Genomic DNA, 15292 nt, shown 5'->3' on the forward strand with positions numbered 1-15292 from the left:
TTGGGAAGATCCCTAGTTCATACAAAATCATCAGGAACTCTTTCTCCAAAATCACCAATTCCCAAGCCCACAATAATCATTTAGCAAAGACAGACTTCCAGATTAAGACTCCAGACTTCAGCAATCTCAAAACAGGTTTCAATCAAATCAGGAACTGAATTAGAACGTTAAACAACATTTTAATTTATTTTTCAATGCACAGTTCTGCGCCAAAACAATTGATAACAGGCACGAAATGAAATGGTTTGTGGTACAACAGAAGCATGAGCCGGGTAATGCAAATAATCGAGTCTTTTCTTGTTCTTACGAGTGTCACCAGCGCTCTTACCAACCTCCCTGCCATGACTGCAATGACCCTACGCAACCCTACATGGGCTCTCCTTTCCAGCAGTGGAAAATTGAAACTAAAAATAAATCACTCGCCCCGAATGGAGGAATGATAAGCAAACCCAGACCGGGAGTTAGAGAGAAAGGCAGTGACCGAGAGGCAGAGAGAGAGGGATGAATGATTTGACGCTTATACACGGAGAGCACAACGACCGATTGATAACGACTTAGAGTGACGTTAGAGTTGTGTTCGCTGCTGCCTTCTCTTTTGCTGGTCACGGTCATTGGATCTGAGGGAGGGGGGAAGGGGGCAGTTCGGCATGATAAAGATGCACTTTCGGCAACGTCAATCTTTGGGTCAGTCGGGTTTGGGGAGCTATCCGGCCTTACTTGAAGCCGCACGAGTTCCACTTCTTGATGAAGTCGAGATGCTGTTCCGCGACCGGGTACCACTGCTTGCCACCGTAGTCTAGGGCCGGTAGGGTGCCACCGTAGTTCGACGGTAGGCACTCCTTGTGGACGTGCTCGTGCAGCTTCGAGAGCTTGTCACCGTGGAAGAACATCTACAATGCAGGGAGGGCACATCATTAGAAAGTCCTTTTTTGGTGCAATTATCCTCAGAGATTGTACTTACGCGCTTGTTCAGCTTATCCTGCACGAACGGTTTGAACAGCGACCACACCATGCTGAACAGCATCGGCTGGTTGATGAAATGGATGCCCTTGACGCGCAGCGGGCTCGCCTCCTGGATGAACGTGAGCAGCCGCTTGGCCCCGCCCGGTGACATCGAACGGACGTGCTTCATGCCCATGCCCTTAAAGTCGTAGATCACCACGACGCCGCTGATCTGGGTGGCCGGCTCGAGCACCGCCAGCTTGTGGATCGTGTACAGCACGCGGAAGATGTGCTCCTCCGACACCGCCTTCGGGTCCCAGGTTTCGCCCATGTTGACCACCATCATGCGCCGGCCGTGCTGATCGCGATTCGTCAGAATGTTGATAATGTTGTGCTCGATGAACACGTTCTGCACATCGGCCGGCATCAGGTTGAACAGCGTTTCCTTGTACGTCTTGTTGAACTCGGCAATGTTGCGCATCTACAAGGTGACAGAAGATGTGAAGATGCCCCTAGACCAGTACCATTTCAACTCCAACCTACCAGCTTGAGTGCACTTTCGGCGTAGAACTTGGTCGGGCGCAGGAAGATGATGAGGAACTCCTCGTCGGTCGGGTAGCACAGGTCGGTGGCCGCTTCCACCAGCTTGCGCAGCTCCTCCACGGCGGCCGCCCGTACTTCCGGCGTTTCGCGCAGCTCCTGCTTGGCAACCGCCAGCAGCTCCTCGCTCGGTGGCGCCGTTTCAAGCTCAAACTTTCCCATGGTTCCCAGGCACTATAGTTCCGTCGATCCGTCCACAATGATGATCACCAGCACACTGTACCAGTGGCCGCTGCCCGATCCCGGCACGCTTTGGAAGACACAGTGCGTTCCCTTCAGTTTTGTCCGTTATCAGTCATCCCAAGCCCTCTCCCGCTACCCATGGTCCTGGTTGTTTACGTTGCTGATACCCTTGCCCTTGCGGCGTTCGATTCGTGGCGTTTTTCTTTTTCCTTCCTTTTTGGTTCACTAGATTAGGAGGTGTCTGGTGCCGAAACGATTCCTTTAGCGCACACACTATCACATCGGCGCAGGGCTTTCTTCGCTGCGCAAGGTGCCGTGGAGGAGATAAATGGTCAGGGCACCCGGTCGGCAGCCATCGATTGGATTCACATAATCCAAACAACAAACCGAGCGCGTAAGACCGTTAGCACTTGAAGGAAGCTTGCTGTGCATTACTTGCCCGTCTGTCTGCCCGCTGGGGCTGTTTGGAATTGATAAACCAAAGGGGGGGGGGGGGGGGGGGGGGGGAGAAACGAACCGTTGTGGCAGCGAACCGTCTTATCGGTTCCACCGTGCTGTGGAACACTTTAGGAGGGCCCAGAGAGGATGACAAATTTTGGGGTGACAAGTAGCGAGAAACGGGGAATAGAACGTTGTATTGATATGACGACTTCGGAAGTGGACTTTAGCACTGGACGGGGGTTTGCTTGGTAATTCCAACGTTGTCCAACAGCACTGTTGAACGGTTGGAAGGGTAAAGGTTGAAGTTAGTCATACGAAAAAAAAAATAATGTCAAGAAAAAGAAACAGTACATGCAAATGCAAACTCATCTATTGAAAACTGTTAACACGGACTCTAAAGCCCTTTTCTATTTGTTGATTTTTCTTTTAGATCTCTTGTTGTGATTCCCGCCGGTTAGGTTAATGGCTTTGCTAGTAAACAAATCGTCATTCACTTCGCTCAGCGATGCAAAAAGCATCTTCAACGTGTTCGTTTCTAATGCTGATTTGCGGTTATGTAAGGACGAGGCACGCTGATAAGCCGATCAGCAAGCATGGTCAACCGTTTCGTGCAAATCAATCCCGTGCGTTACACAATTAGATTAATGAGGTTTTACTGCGGAAAACAATAAGTTAGGGCTTAATTAATTTATTTACAAAATTGTTCAAAATTGGGTTGAAAATAATAAATATTTTACTTCATTTTATTCCGGAATGTTCTAAATGAATGTTCATTGTTGATTGAACTAAAAACTATCTGTTAGAACTGACTAACAAATTTAAGTAAAGGCTAGACCATGATACGAAAAACGTCTCTTTCGTCTTCACTTATATTTCAATGGAAAGAAGCTACAAATGTATGAAAAAGGAAAATAAACCGTTTCTAATTTCACGTTCCATCTAATTCATTGTTGCCTGAGAAAATCAATTATTGCGCTAAGAACCCTGCAAACCCTGTCACGCGTATAACAAAATGAGATACAGATTGCATACATTTAGGCGTTTCGGTTAGAAGCGTCAAGCGCAGCAACACAGCAGTTGCAAAAATAGCTGGTGTAGGTTTTAAATTTAAATTTATGGATTTAGATGTAATTATGTAGGATTTATGAACTTAAATGCAATTGGAACATTAAAAATGTGTTTTTAAAATAGACTGTAGACCTATGCAAAGATATTTTTAATGATTTTTTCCTCCAAATATTCAGATACTCGTAGAAATTTGACACTCATTCCTCAACATGGATATCATGTTGGCTTGTCTTTTAAAACCCCCGCTAGCGTTATCAGCGAATGCCTGAATCAAACCCGTCATATCGTTCGCAGGCAATCAATTAACTAGGAAAACCCCATCGTAACCCACAATTACCCCGCATTCCGGTCAGCCGACTCGACATTGATCCCGGTGTGGACCTTTAATCCTCCGATAACGAAAAAAGCCAACCACTCACGCCTCCTTTGATCGATCGTCAGTTTATTCAATTTATATAGCTATAAATACCCGAGGTGCACGCACCAACAATGAACGGGGATTAATCTCACTAATCCTTATACACAGGCACACACAGGCACGCAAAATGCTCCGTGTTCCACCCATCCTAATCACTAATAGTGTCCCTGTTTTGATCCCATGCGTGTTTTCGTGGTGGGCCGGTATGGTCCTTCGAACCTTATCGCCACACCGTACCGGCTGCTCGATTGCTTTCGACGTCATTGTCCGCGCGATTGCTTATCACCCTTTGCGTTGATCGGCGACAATCGGACTTCGCACCTCCCCCTTTGTCACCCACCGTACCCTGTAACCTGTGCTTAACGTCTAAATTGTTTGTGAATGTAAGTCTCACTCGCGGTAAGTAGTTTTTGGCCCGTTTTTCTTTGGAAATTGGTGCGAAATTGTTTGTTTGTGTTTTTGCTGACTTGGATTCGCACACACCCTCCCCCGGCACGCTGCTCTCAAGGTCCGGCCGCGTAGCCGTAGCCGTTCCATCGCTGGATGTGCTCGGTGTACTTCTCGATGCAGGGATACCAGTCGCGGGAGCTGTAGTCGAGGGCGGGCCGCGTGCCGCCATAGTTTTTGGGCAGATCGGCCGGGTCGATGTGCTTGTGCAGCTTCTTCATGTCGCTGCCGTGGAAGTAGAGCTGAATGGGAGAAAGCAAGAGAGAGAGAGAGAGAGAGAGAGAGAGAGAGAGAGAGAGAGAGAGAGAAAATTGATAAAAAACATTAAGTCACTTTGCCACCCGTTGAAGTCACTTACCCGCTTCTTCAGCTTATCGCCAATGAACGGCTTGAACAGCGTCCACACCATGTTGAAGATGTACGGCTGCTTGAGGATGTGGAACTCCTTCATGCGCAGCGGCACCGCCTCCTGCAGGAACGTTAGCAGCAGCTTCGAGAACGAGGGCGACAGGCCACGAACCTGCTTGAGCGACAAACCCTCAAAGTCCATCACGATCACCACCCCGTTGATCTGGGTGGCCGGCTCGAGCTGGGCGACTAGATGCACCAGGTAAAACATCCGGAACAGCTTCTCGGCCGTCACCGCTTTCGGGTCCCAGACGGCGCCGCAGCTTACGATCAGTATCCGCCGACCCTTGCGGTCGCGGTTCGTCAGCACGTTCACGATCTTGTGATCGATAAAGGAAAGCTTCTCATCCTCCGGCGCCAGGTTGTGCATGAGCGGGTAGTTGTTCTTCTTGAAGTCGGCTATTCTGCGCATCTGTATGTGTGTATGTGTGTGTGTGTGTTTGTGGGGAAGAAATGAACGTAAACAATACACCCATTATAATGGATTTGCAGATAGCTGCACGGTCCCCGATAAGACCGTGTTGCATCCCATCGCGCCATCCTTTCGGTTTTAATCAGAGGCTTGATAAGGTCTTCCCAAGTTTTTGGTCAAAACATTCGCTAGGAAAGCTTATCACAGTTGCCGGTTTCTTTTTTTTCTCTCTTTCTCTCTCCCTCATTATAAAGGGAACAATTTCGTGACGGTGTGTGCCGTTTTGAGACACATGGAATCATTTCAAGCAGTCGAAAAAATGATTTTTGTGCGCAATAAGCGCGCCGTTTGCAAACCCAGAACCTGGGACTCACATTACACACTGAAAGCAAGGTGCTGACGCAAGGGGCCGGCGCGCACTTACCATTTTGAGCGCACTGTCCGGGTAGAAGTGGCACGGGCGCAGAAACACCAGCAGGAAGTCGTCGTCGTCCGCGTAGTGCAGATCGGTGGCGTTGTGCAGCAGCTCGCGCAACTTCAGGATCGCCTGCTCGCGCACCTCGGGCGTTTCGCGCAGCTCGTGGCGCGACACCTCGAGCAGCTCCTGCGATGGCGGTTCCGTCACAATGTCAAACGGTGGCTGTGCGGTCTTCATCCTTTTTTTTTGTACCGGAGGGTCTGTAAAATCACTCACAACTGAAAACTCTACACTACACCTCGGGGTAAAACGCGCGAACCCACACACACACACACACAGAGAAGAAAAAGGCTCCAAAAAAGCTAAACCGCTTCGTTACGCGTCCAACGCACGAATGCTTTCGCGCAATGGCACTCACCCATCGATTACGGCAAAATCGCGCGCGCGCAGCGCGCACATTCGCATGCCCACCACCCTCTAGCCTCCTCCCGCCCTGGTTTTGGCTCCCTTTTTTTCGCACCGTCCACTTGTAATCTCTTTCTCGCTCTATCACTCTTTCTCAACATTTTTGGCTGCGGGCCGTTTTTTTGGGGCTGAAAAACTGAAATTTCAAGCTCTGCGTCACCAATCTCGTATCGACCAACCGGTGGCACAATCGAACTGGCAGAAAGGGAGCGAAGAAATACCGCACCACCGCAAGCACTTAATCACCTTTACCAACCCCCATCCCCCCTCCTCCCCCACCAAGACATTCCGCTTTGCATCGTACTTACAAAGATAGAGCTGGGGTGGGTGTTGCTTTGAAAATAGAGAGCGCGAGAGCGCGACAAGACGTGTCACCAAACAGCTGATACAGTGGACAAAGGGGGATGGTGGTGGTGGTGGTGATGGGTGCTGGTGTAACTAAAAACACCCCATCCCACCGATCGACAGTGTTGGGTTCTGGACGACGGCGACGACCCTTATCAGCTGCGTGCAAGTGACTTAGGCACTAAGCGCTGATCGAAGTGAAGGCCAAACACGCTAGTTCACAAACTATGATTTTGAGGTGGTAATACTTCCTGATTTCTGATTGCCAGCGTGGGGGCACGGGCATGGGAAGGCGCACGGTAGCATCAGAACGGAAATGAAGCATTCCTTTTTTTTTATTTCCGATATTAAAATGTTAGTAAGTTTACTGAAATAATCATTGGTACTTAGTCGGCAAGTTCACTTATTTTCATTAATTACGTTGAGATATATTAATTATGAACTTGTTCCCATAGTACAGTACAGTCGTCAACTAGAATGACTAAAATGCCAGTTTTAGGTCTAGGCCACACATTGACCGTGCCCCTTTATACGTAGGACTGACTATCCTGCTATGGGTAATCAATAAGTCACTAATATCCTAGCTTATTAGTGGAACAGGCAGGGCTTGACCTACTAAGGTTGTTGTGCCAAACAAAAACTAGACGGTTTTGAACTAGAAAACCCTGTGAAAATCTAATTCGAAAATTGATGCTTCAATATTAATCACACCACAACAAACATTTATGGTCGCTCCCATAGCTACTTGGAAAGCGGTAGTTTTCCCTAACGGTCATGTTTGACTTTCAATTTCATCTGAATTTCGATACGACACCCTAGTACGTGAACTGGTCCAACAACTCCCAACTGCGTGCCATCTAAATTTTATGCACCAACATAATGCAAAAGCTCTACTCCAACAATTTTGTCGCGAAAACTGAAGAATAACTGTTTAAAACCGAGTTAGATCTTCAATACACGTCTGCACGCTTGTCTTCGTCCTCCAACATCTTGTTACGATTTCCTGAACATTTCAGCTGTTTGTAGTAGCCCTGTATGGATTGTGTAAAAATTAGATCATCCTGAATAAAGGAATTAAAAAATGATGAAAATGTCTTTTACCAGTATTCTCATTAAACACACATTTATTTTGCTGATTCATACAGTAATTCGAGCGTTAAATAGTGTTAAACGCACATTTCACTACAAATATCTTTTGTAAGTTTTTGTACAGTTGCGCCATCTGGATGCTCAACATAGCCAGAGCACGCCGAAAGATCATTCAAAGAATAAAAATGCTACTTGAAAATCGACAAATGTGAGTCCACTCATTACTTTGGAGGGGAACCACTGTGCAAGAGGGCCTTGATTTATTATCCTTAAGTTTTTGCTATTTTCCCTGAGAGCAAAACTACTCGCAATCAACTACTCAATCAAAGAAGAACGAAGTCGTTTTTTTTTCGTTCAATTTCTATTCCATTAAAGCTGTTCACTAATCAACATCTAGCGCGATTACAAACCTTACAACCAAATCGCTATGCCCGTACACACACACCAGTGACCTTTCGCCAAACCAAAGGAAGAAGTTGCGTGAGCGATGTATAGAATTGGGTGTTTAATTTATTGAGTTGTTTGTGCTACACACATCTGAGACCACGATTACGCTCGCTGTGTACATACGCGAGTGACAAAGTTGATCAAACACAAGACATCCACCCCCCCCGCCCTCTTGCCCACACCCTTATTTGGACGTGCAATCACTCGTAAAACTAGAAGTCCCGATCCAGCTTCGCAGCATTAGCATGCCAACAAACTAGGGGCGCTACTCCTTCGAAGGCTCCACAAATCCACACCGCTGGTACTTGTTGATATGGTCGATGTGTGATGCCACGCACGGATACCAATCCTTCCCGGTGTAGTCGATCGCGGGCAGATTGCCACCGTAGTCAGCGGGCAGCCGGTCGACGCTGATGTACTGATGGAATTTGCTCAAATCGTTGCCATGGAAGAAGATCTGTGAAATGCGGGTTAGCAAAAAAAGAAACGGGAAAGAAAGTGATCAGTAATCAAACAGTGGAATGGCAATGGCCGCGTTAGCCACTTTTGCTTTGATGAGGGGTTTTGATAAGGCACTACTACATTGTGTGTTGAGGATGATGCGAAATCATGAAACAGTTTATTAACAGGCAGCATTCGTTGTGGTGAGGTAACACATGCACAGGTTGTTGGGCGGATTAGCATGCAACAGCGAATCGAGGGCAGATGGCAGGATGAAGAACAACACACAGAGACACCAAAAGATGGCACAGGCAGGAAACAAGTACAAGTACACTCACCTCTGGCTGGAGATCTTCGGAGAGATGCAAAAGATCATTTTTTTCTCTCTCCCTTGTTAAGTAGTTATTCCTAAGTCTTGAGCGTCATTTAAAATCTAAAAAAGAGCCTTTTGGTGTAAGGCTCTTGTGACTTGTTGTAAGGCTTCTACGTGGAATTGGACGCGCGAAATCCTAACCGTAAGTTACTAACGTTACTAATATTCGACTGTGCATATTCGGAGGGTATCAGTTAAGATGGTTCAGGCTTATGTACTCCTAATTCTAGCTGGAAGCTTAGATTCTCCCATCACTTCTCCTACTCCACCGCCATTTCTCACTGCACGTTCGGCAAAAACCCGAACGTGTTCCACTGGTTGATGTGGTCGATGTAGTTGTACACGCAAGGATACCACTCCCTGCCGCCGTAGTTGATCGGTGGCCGATCGCCGCCATAGTTCGCCGGCAGATCGCTCGGATCGATGTGCTTGTGCAGCTTCCGCATGTCCATGCCGTGGAAGAAGATCTGTCAAATTTTCCAAATTCAGAAGGGAACAACAACAACAACGATTACGAAACACAGATCGCATGGTCAGCATGATGGGGCGAATTTTCGATCCAAATACGCAATACGAATAGTACTGTTCGGTAGCCGTGGTAAGAACAGCAGGAGCGGGTTTGTTTACCAACAGAGAGACCCCGAGAGCGATTACTCCAAAAAAAAAATAATGGAAGCAAAACAAAAACCTTAACCTGTTAATGTTGATATTGATAGCGGAGTACCGATGAAGGATCATCGTTGCTCCAGCATGGGTGGCGATTGCGCAGAATCTCCCCGTCTGGCTAAAGTCTGAATATTATGTTTTTCTTAAGGCTTTTTTTTTGTTTTGGGCCGCTTCATTCTCGCTGTTGATAACTTCCACTGAAGAGGTCATGGGAATTGGAACTCCTGAGCACCCAAAATTCCGGCACACTGTGCATACTTACGCGACTCTTTAGCTTCTCGCGGATGAACGGTTTGAAGAGTGCCCACACCATGTTGAAGATGTACGGCTGCTTCAGTATGTGCACCTCCTTCAGGCGCAGCGGCATCGCGTCCTGGATGAACGTGATGAGCCGCTTGGAGAACGAGGGCGACAGGGCTTTCACCTGCTTGAGCGAAAGTCCGTCAAAGTCGAGCACCACCACGACGCCGTTGATCTGGGTGGCCGGTTCGAGCTGGGCGACGAGATGAATGAGAAAGAACACCCGGAACAGCTGCTCCGAGCTGACCGCTTTCGGGTCCCAGGCGGCACCACAGTTGACCAGCAGCACGCGGCGCCCCTTCTGGTCGCGGTTGGTCAGCACGTTCACGACGTTATGCTCGACAAAGGCGAGCTTTTCCTCCTCCGGCTTGAGGGCGTGCAGGAGCGGATGGTTTGTCTTCTTGAACTCGGCAATACGGCGCATCTGAGGGCACGGAAGAAGAAAAAAAACAGCAAGTTGATAAAGACCACCTGAGCGTGTGATGGATTGATTTGATTTGCAGCAAAGGGAGAACAAACGCACACACATTGGTTGACGTCACTGGTCCAAAGTGCAAATCGGTCGGGTGTTTCTGAGCGCTGCCATTTCATGCAGCAGAAGGCACGTACGGTCACTATTTGCACGTCTTGCACGGCCTGTCTCTTATCTTCGGAAGTGGGGGAAAAAGGGGAGGGGGGACAAGGAACTGATTGCACCGTTTCGAGAGCGGTCAGATTGTAGATATAGAGTGCCTATTCGAGTGCTGTTGCGTTCCAAAGTCTATTCAACTCGTGAGAAATTGGAATGCTTTGAACAGTCGAAGCACTCGAGAGCACAAGATGTGTGTGTGTAAGAGGTATATGCGCTGGTTAATCTAATCAATTCATCTTCCTCAGCCTGCAGCTGGTTGTGATAAGGGAAGGTGTGTTGGACTCGTTCGATTGGGACATTAATAAAATATGGTACACGTTGTTCGAAAACGCCGATTGATAGACGTCACAAGGCGACAAAGAGGATCAAAAAGATCCCAAAAGAAGATCACCATCCAACGGCCGATAGCCGTACATGATGTGCGTCTAATTACGCTTCCTTCTTGCTCTAAGAACACGCCACAGAATGGATGACGCAAAATCGAATGCAAAGCGACTTCTTCATTGAAAAAAGTGCCAAGAAGATCATTAGCAAACGAACAAAAAAATCGTTATAATAAAATGGAAACAATGCTTCTCGGCACTTTGCACGCGTTGCGCCGCTGTCGCAAGTACAATGGCCCAGTGTTGACACTGGAGACGTTTGTCGCCCTTCCCCCGGGGCTTCAATATCGATAAGTCACACCCGGGACCGGAAAAGAAAGAAACCCCTTTGACTCATCGTCTACCACACACGCACGCACGCTCTTGCAACAGGTGTACACTGTCTGCCTTCTTTGTCATTCCAAGCAACTCACCATTTTCAGCGCACTTTCGGCGTAAAAGTGACACGGCCGGAGAAAGATAAGCAGAAACGCTTCCTCCTCACTGAAGTGCATATCCTTCGCTTCGCGCAACAGCGCCCGCAGCTCTTCCACCGCCTGTGCGCGCATTTCGGGCGTTTCGCGCAGCTCGCGGCGCGCAATCTCCATCAGCTCGTCGCCGGGCGCATCCACCTCAATGTCGAACGGTTTGAGGGACATTTTTATGGGGGGGATGCGAAGGAGAATTTTCACAGCACACTAAAGCACACACACGCAGAGTCACAGCACACACAAGCACACAGAAAAAAGCCCACTTGGTGCTCAGGTAATTGATGTTTGCAACAGGCCAGTTCGTCGTCTAACGCGCTTACGGCGGCTTAAGTAGCGCTTAAACGCCTGCTACACACATCCAACCGCTAGAACGATCGATCAGCTACTGGATGATCGGTGGACGGCCGCACCGGGCCCTACTCTATTACATAAAGGCGCTGAGGACTTCCTCTGACTAATGACCGACTACCGCTGCTACCCCTTCCTTCCTTCGCCCTTGTTTTCCGCTTCCCTTTTTTTTGCAAAAAAGGGGTTTAAAGAAGCAGCAGCAGCAAAAAGAAGTGATCTAGCTTGTCCGTCGGCCTGCTTTTATCACAACAATCACGGGGAGCCTCTTCACTGCCGTAATCGACAGCGAGTGTGTGGTTTATTGTGGTTTATTTACATTTTCACCCCCTTACATCCCCCCCCTGTCGATCCCCGTGTTGAAAGGGGTGCGAGAGAGGCACACACGTCCGGTGAATCCTTTGTTTCCCATGCGCGGCACCGTGTCTGCTGCCGTGTGTGCCGTTATCACTTTCTTTCGGAACCGCGTAAAGTGTTTTGTACTCTCTATTTTTCGCTTGCACACGGGATTGGTTGCAGTTGCAGTCGGGCAAGGATCGTGTGAGTGCCCTGCAGCTGTCCGTTTCGGGGCCACCGCGATGGGTTGAGCTGGATTATCACACACTGCGCGTGACGTGCACGGCACGCCACTGATTTGTTATGACACGTTTGCTTATTGACGAGTAGCGTGCGACGACGAGAGAGGCTGTGTGTGTGTGATCAGTTGCATTCTTTAAACACAACTGCCAATAATAATTACTCAATTATGAGCTTATTTTTTAATTTTAAAAATTAAATCGTTAATTTCCATTTTAAAAGTTTTGTTCAACACAACCAACCAGATCCTTTTTCTCCCCCTGCTCGTTCCCAAAAAGCGGTGCAAAGCAATGCTGCACTGATTGTTTGGTGCGGAATCGGATCAAAACAAGCGCGCGCTCGCGGTCCGTCGGTGATGCGTAACGATAAAGCGTGTGCGCCGTGTGCTCTGCGCATGCGTCATTCGCTTCCCTGGCTTGGTGGCGGGAAGCCTGCCCCAGAATGCACAGCCCGTCCATTCCATTGCAGTTCCATTGTGAGGATTGGGTTCAAAAGGTCTGGGACTAAGGGGGGTCCCTGCTTCAAGTGTGTTTGCGATCGATAGGGGATGGAAAAGACGAGGGAAAAGACGAGCAGTGTGTTGGTGTGGGCCACTTCACACGATTGGCGCTCCGAAGGAATTTGTTTTCTGCGACGATTTGAAATGAGGTGATAGTAAGTGACACTTTTGCGCCACTAGTGTGGTATTGTGCCCGCGTGTGTGTGTGTCGCTATGAGGATGATCAACAATAGTAAATAGAGTAGAAAATAAGGCGCTATTAATAGGACCGCCGATGTGACCTTCCGGGCTAATGTACAAGGAACATCGCGCGCCCGGTAAAATATGCAACCGTTGGAATCGGATGGGTATTAATTGTTTAATTATTGCGTAAAATTAAAATCAGAAAAATAATAATACACAATGACCAGAGTCAGCGAAGGAATGTTTAAAACAATAACATTCAAGAAGCAAAAAAGTAACAAGGGGCAATTTCACTGGAAGCTTAATGTTTTCGCCATTGCCCTCAATACGGCATCAACAATGGAAGCATAACTAATAAATCAACCATACTACTAATGAACGGATTGGTGTAGGATAAGAGAAAACACCATTTTGATAACGAATAATATGTATATTCGCGTATCGATCACCATATCTCCAACACATCTAGCGAGAAAGAGATCAACGATCTTCTTCTTCTTCTTCTTTGGCTCAACAACCGATGTCGGTCAAGGCCTGCCTGTACCCACTTGTGGGCTTGGCTTTCAGTGACTAATAGATTTCCCCCCATAGCAGGATAGTCAGTCCTACGTATGGCGGCGCGGTCTATTTGGGGATTGAACCCATGACGGGCATGTTGTTAAGTCGTACGAGTTGACGACAACGATCTACCTGCTGATAATAACCACCTTTGCTTATGGATGCTCTGCTGGTATGCAAAACAAAGACCCATTTCGACAGCAATTGTTTTAGAGGGGAATAGAACAGAAGGAAACAAACTTTCGGTCCCTATTAGTGATGGGCTGGTCGACCCGAACCTATCGGGTCGGAGCCATCCGTAAGCGACCCGGAGTCGTTCGAGTCGATCCGAAAAGTACAAGTAGATTCATTAAGTGCAACGACTCCGGTAGGTGCGAGAAAGCATAAGCGACTCCGACCCGTTGGTGCAACGAGTTCGGGTCGGGTCGAGTCAAGGTAGGATCAATACCCGATCCGAACTCACAGCACCAACGGGTTGGAGTCGCTTATGCTTTCTCATACCTACTCATCATTCGGGTCGACCCGAACTCGTTGCACCCGCGGGTCAGATTTGATTCCGACTCCATCCTACGGCACTCACTGCACCTACGGGTTGGAATTGATTCCGACTGGTTCGCACCCGACTTCGGGTCGGGTCGTAAAATGAATCGTATGACCCACCACTAGTTCTTATGCACCTCGCTCTCCAATCAGTGCTAAAATAGCGTGAAACGGGCTATTGCACCGATTTTGTAGGCAAGAGAGAAAAAGAAGGCGTCAATCGATGTCACTCTAATGCTCTTATGATATCCTTATTTCGACAAGGATAGGAAGAACACGACGAAAGTAGCAGAACAATTGATTAATTTCCTTTTCACTTTGTTCAAAATTTGAATATTTGATAAGGTTGCATGTTACAGTCGTTGCCGCCAAGTTTTTGGCTCCTAAGGCAACACATTTTGATTCTAATGTACCTATTTTTGACAGTAAGTCAACTATTTTTGAGTCTTATCAAAATCATGCTAAATTTACAAGATTTATTTGAGCAGAGTTATGACAGTTGTAATTATCCATCACAAAAACACAATAAAAACCGTTTATTTTGATTGAGTCTCCATTCCACTCCATCCACTCCATTAAAAAAATCAAATCTGGCATAACAATGGTTAATATTTAAATTCTATCAATGAAATTGTTAACTTCTTCTTCTTTTTGGCTCAACAACCGTTGTCGGTCAAGGGCTGCTTGTACCATTTGTGGGGTGTTGCCTTTCATTGACTTTTGGATTACTCCCCATAGCAGAATAGTCAGTCCTGCGTATGGCGGCACGATCTAGTTGGGGCTTGAACCCATGGCGGGCATGTTGTTAAATCGTTCGAGTTGACGACTGTACCACGAGACCGGCTTGAAAGTTATTTACTACTTAACTTAAATTCAATGATTTTGGAACATACAACTATAGACATTGTGTTAAATGTTGTAAATAAAACGATTGACCAGCAAAATTAATATGGTGCCTTAGAGACAAAAATAGGTTAGCTTGAGTTAAAATGTAGTGGCAACGATTGTCGGTTTTGTTTGCTCAAAACTAAATTAAATCGATGAATTATCTGTGTTTGTAACTTATTCGATGCAACTTTCGTAACATTTATCTCATTTTTTCACGAATCAAACAACTCTTCTCATTAAATAGGACTTTTTGTTACAGTAAAGTGTGTCTATGTACATGACGACGTTTACGAAACAAACGATGTGATCGAGTCAATGAATCGAACCACATCTTTCAAGTGGCGTGAATCAGTAAACAAGTTAATTCAAATGTAAAACGACGAACCAGTTGATTTGATAACAAACTTCTTCGGCAACAATAAGTAGTTTAAAATAAGTTCGGAAAAATGATTGCTAGTTGAAGCTGGAAATTGAAGATGATCGTTCGGAAGAACCACGAAGAAAAAATGAGCAATTGAACCCATGTTTCCTTGGTTTCATTCAAGAACGTAACCTTGCACAATCTACAAATTCGAAGCACGATGCCTCTTCCCTTAATCTTCTACCTAACAGTGACGCATTCGGAAGTAATCAGTGTGTGCGCTGCGCTAATTGTTTTCGCCGAGATAATCGCGTAGCCCCCCAAAAAAAATCGTTAATTACAGAAACATTGGTGGCAAGAAGAGTATTGGCGATCGGTTTTTTGCACTACCAACA

At 47.0% G+C, this 15292-nt stretch overlaps 3 protein-coding genes across 4 annotated transcripts; all 3 read right to left on the reverse strand.

Moving 5' to 3' along the window:
* Nucleotides 1–159: 159 nt before the first annotated feature.
* Nucleotides 160–2161, reverse strand: LOC1271289 (retinaldehyde-binding protein 1). Its single transcript, XM_310051.5, has 3 exons — nucleotides 1486–2161; nucleotides 962–1423; nucleotides 160–890 (listed from the first exon to the last, which is right to left on the reverse strand). Exons 1-3 carry the CDS (start codon nucleotides 1702–1704, stop codon nucleotides 714–716), a joined length of 858 nt encoding a protein of 285 aa, XP_310051.3. The 5' UTR covers nucleotides 1705–2161; the 3' UTR covers nucleotides 160–713.
* A 1495-nt stretch (nucleotides 2162–3656) lies between these two features.
* Nucleotides 3657–6016, reverse strand: LOC1271290 (clavesin-1). The gene is made up of 3 exons (XM_310052.6): nucleotides 5344–6016; nucleotides 4458–4919; nucleotides 3657–4341 (listed from the first exon to the last, which is right to left on the reverse strand). Exons 1-3 carry the CDS (start codon nucleotides 5572–5574, stop codon nucleotides 4156–4158), a joined length of 879 nt encoding a protein of 292 aa, XP_310052.5. The 5' UTR covers nucleotides 5575–6016; the 3' UTR covers nucleotides 3657–4155.
* Nucleotides 6017–7728: 1712 nt separating this feature from the next.
* On the reverse strand, nucleotides 7729–11403 carry LOC1271293 (clavesin-1). 2 transcript variants are annotated; one of them, XM_559860.4, is made up of 3 exons: nucleotides 10891–11403; nucleotides 9426–9887; nucleotides 7729–8140 (listed from the first exon to the last, which is right to left on the reverse strand). In XM_559860.4, exons 1-3 carry the CDS (start codon nucleotides 11113–11115, stop codon nucleotides 7949–7951), a joined length of 879 nt encoding a protein of 292 aa, XP_559860.3. In that variant the 5' UTR covers nucleotides 11116–11403; the 3' UTR covers nucleotides 7729–7948. The 2 variants fall into 2 exon arrangements, with proteins under 2 accessions (XP_559860.3, XP_061510264.1); XM_061654280.1 differs by lacking the exon at nucleotides 7729–8140 and adding an exon at nucleotides 8463–8964 and having other exon boundaries at nucleotides 10891–11398.
* Nucleotides 11404–15292: the final 3889 nt, after the last annotated feature.

This window comes from Anopheles gambiae, chromosome 3 (assembly GCF_943734735.2).
Source record: "Anopheles gambiae chromosome 3, idAnoGambNW_F1_1, whole genome shotgun sequence".
In the NCBI taxonomy this organism is placed as follows: domain Eukaryota; kingdom Metazoa; phylum Arthropoda; class Insecta; order Diptera; family Culicidae; genus Anopheles; species Anopheles gambiae.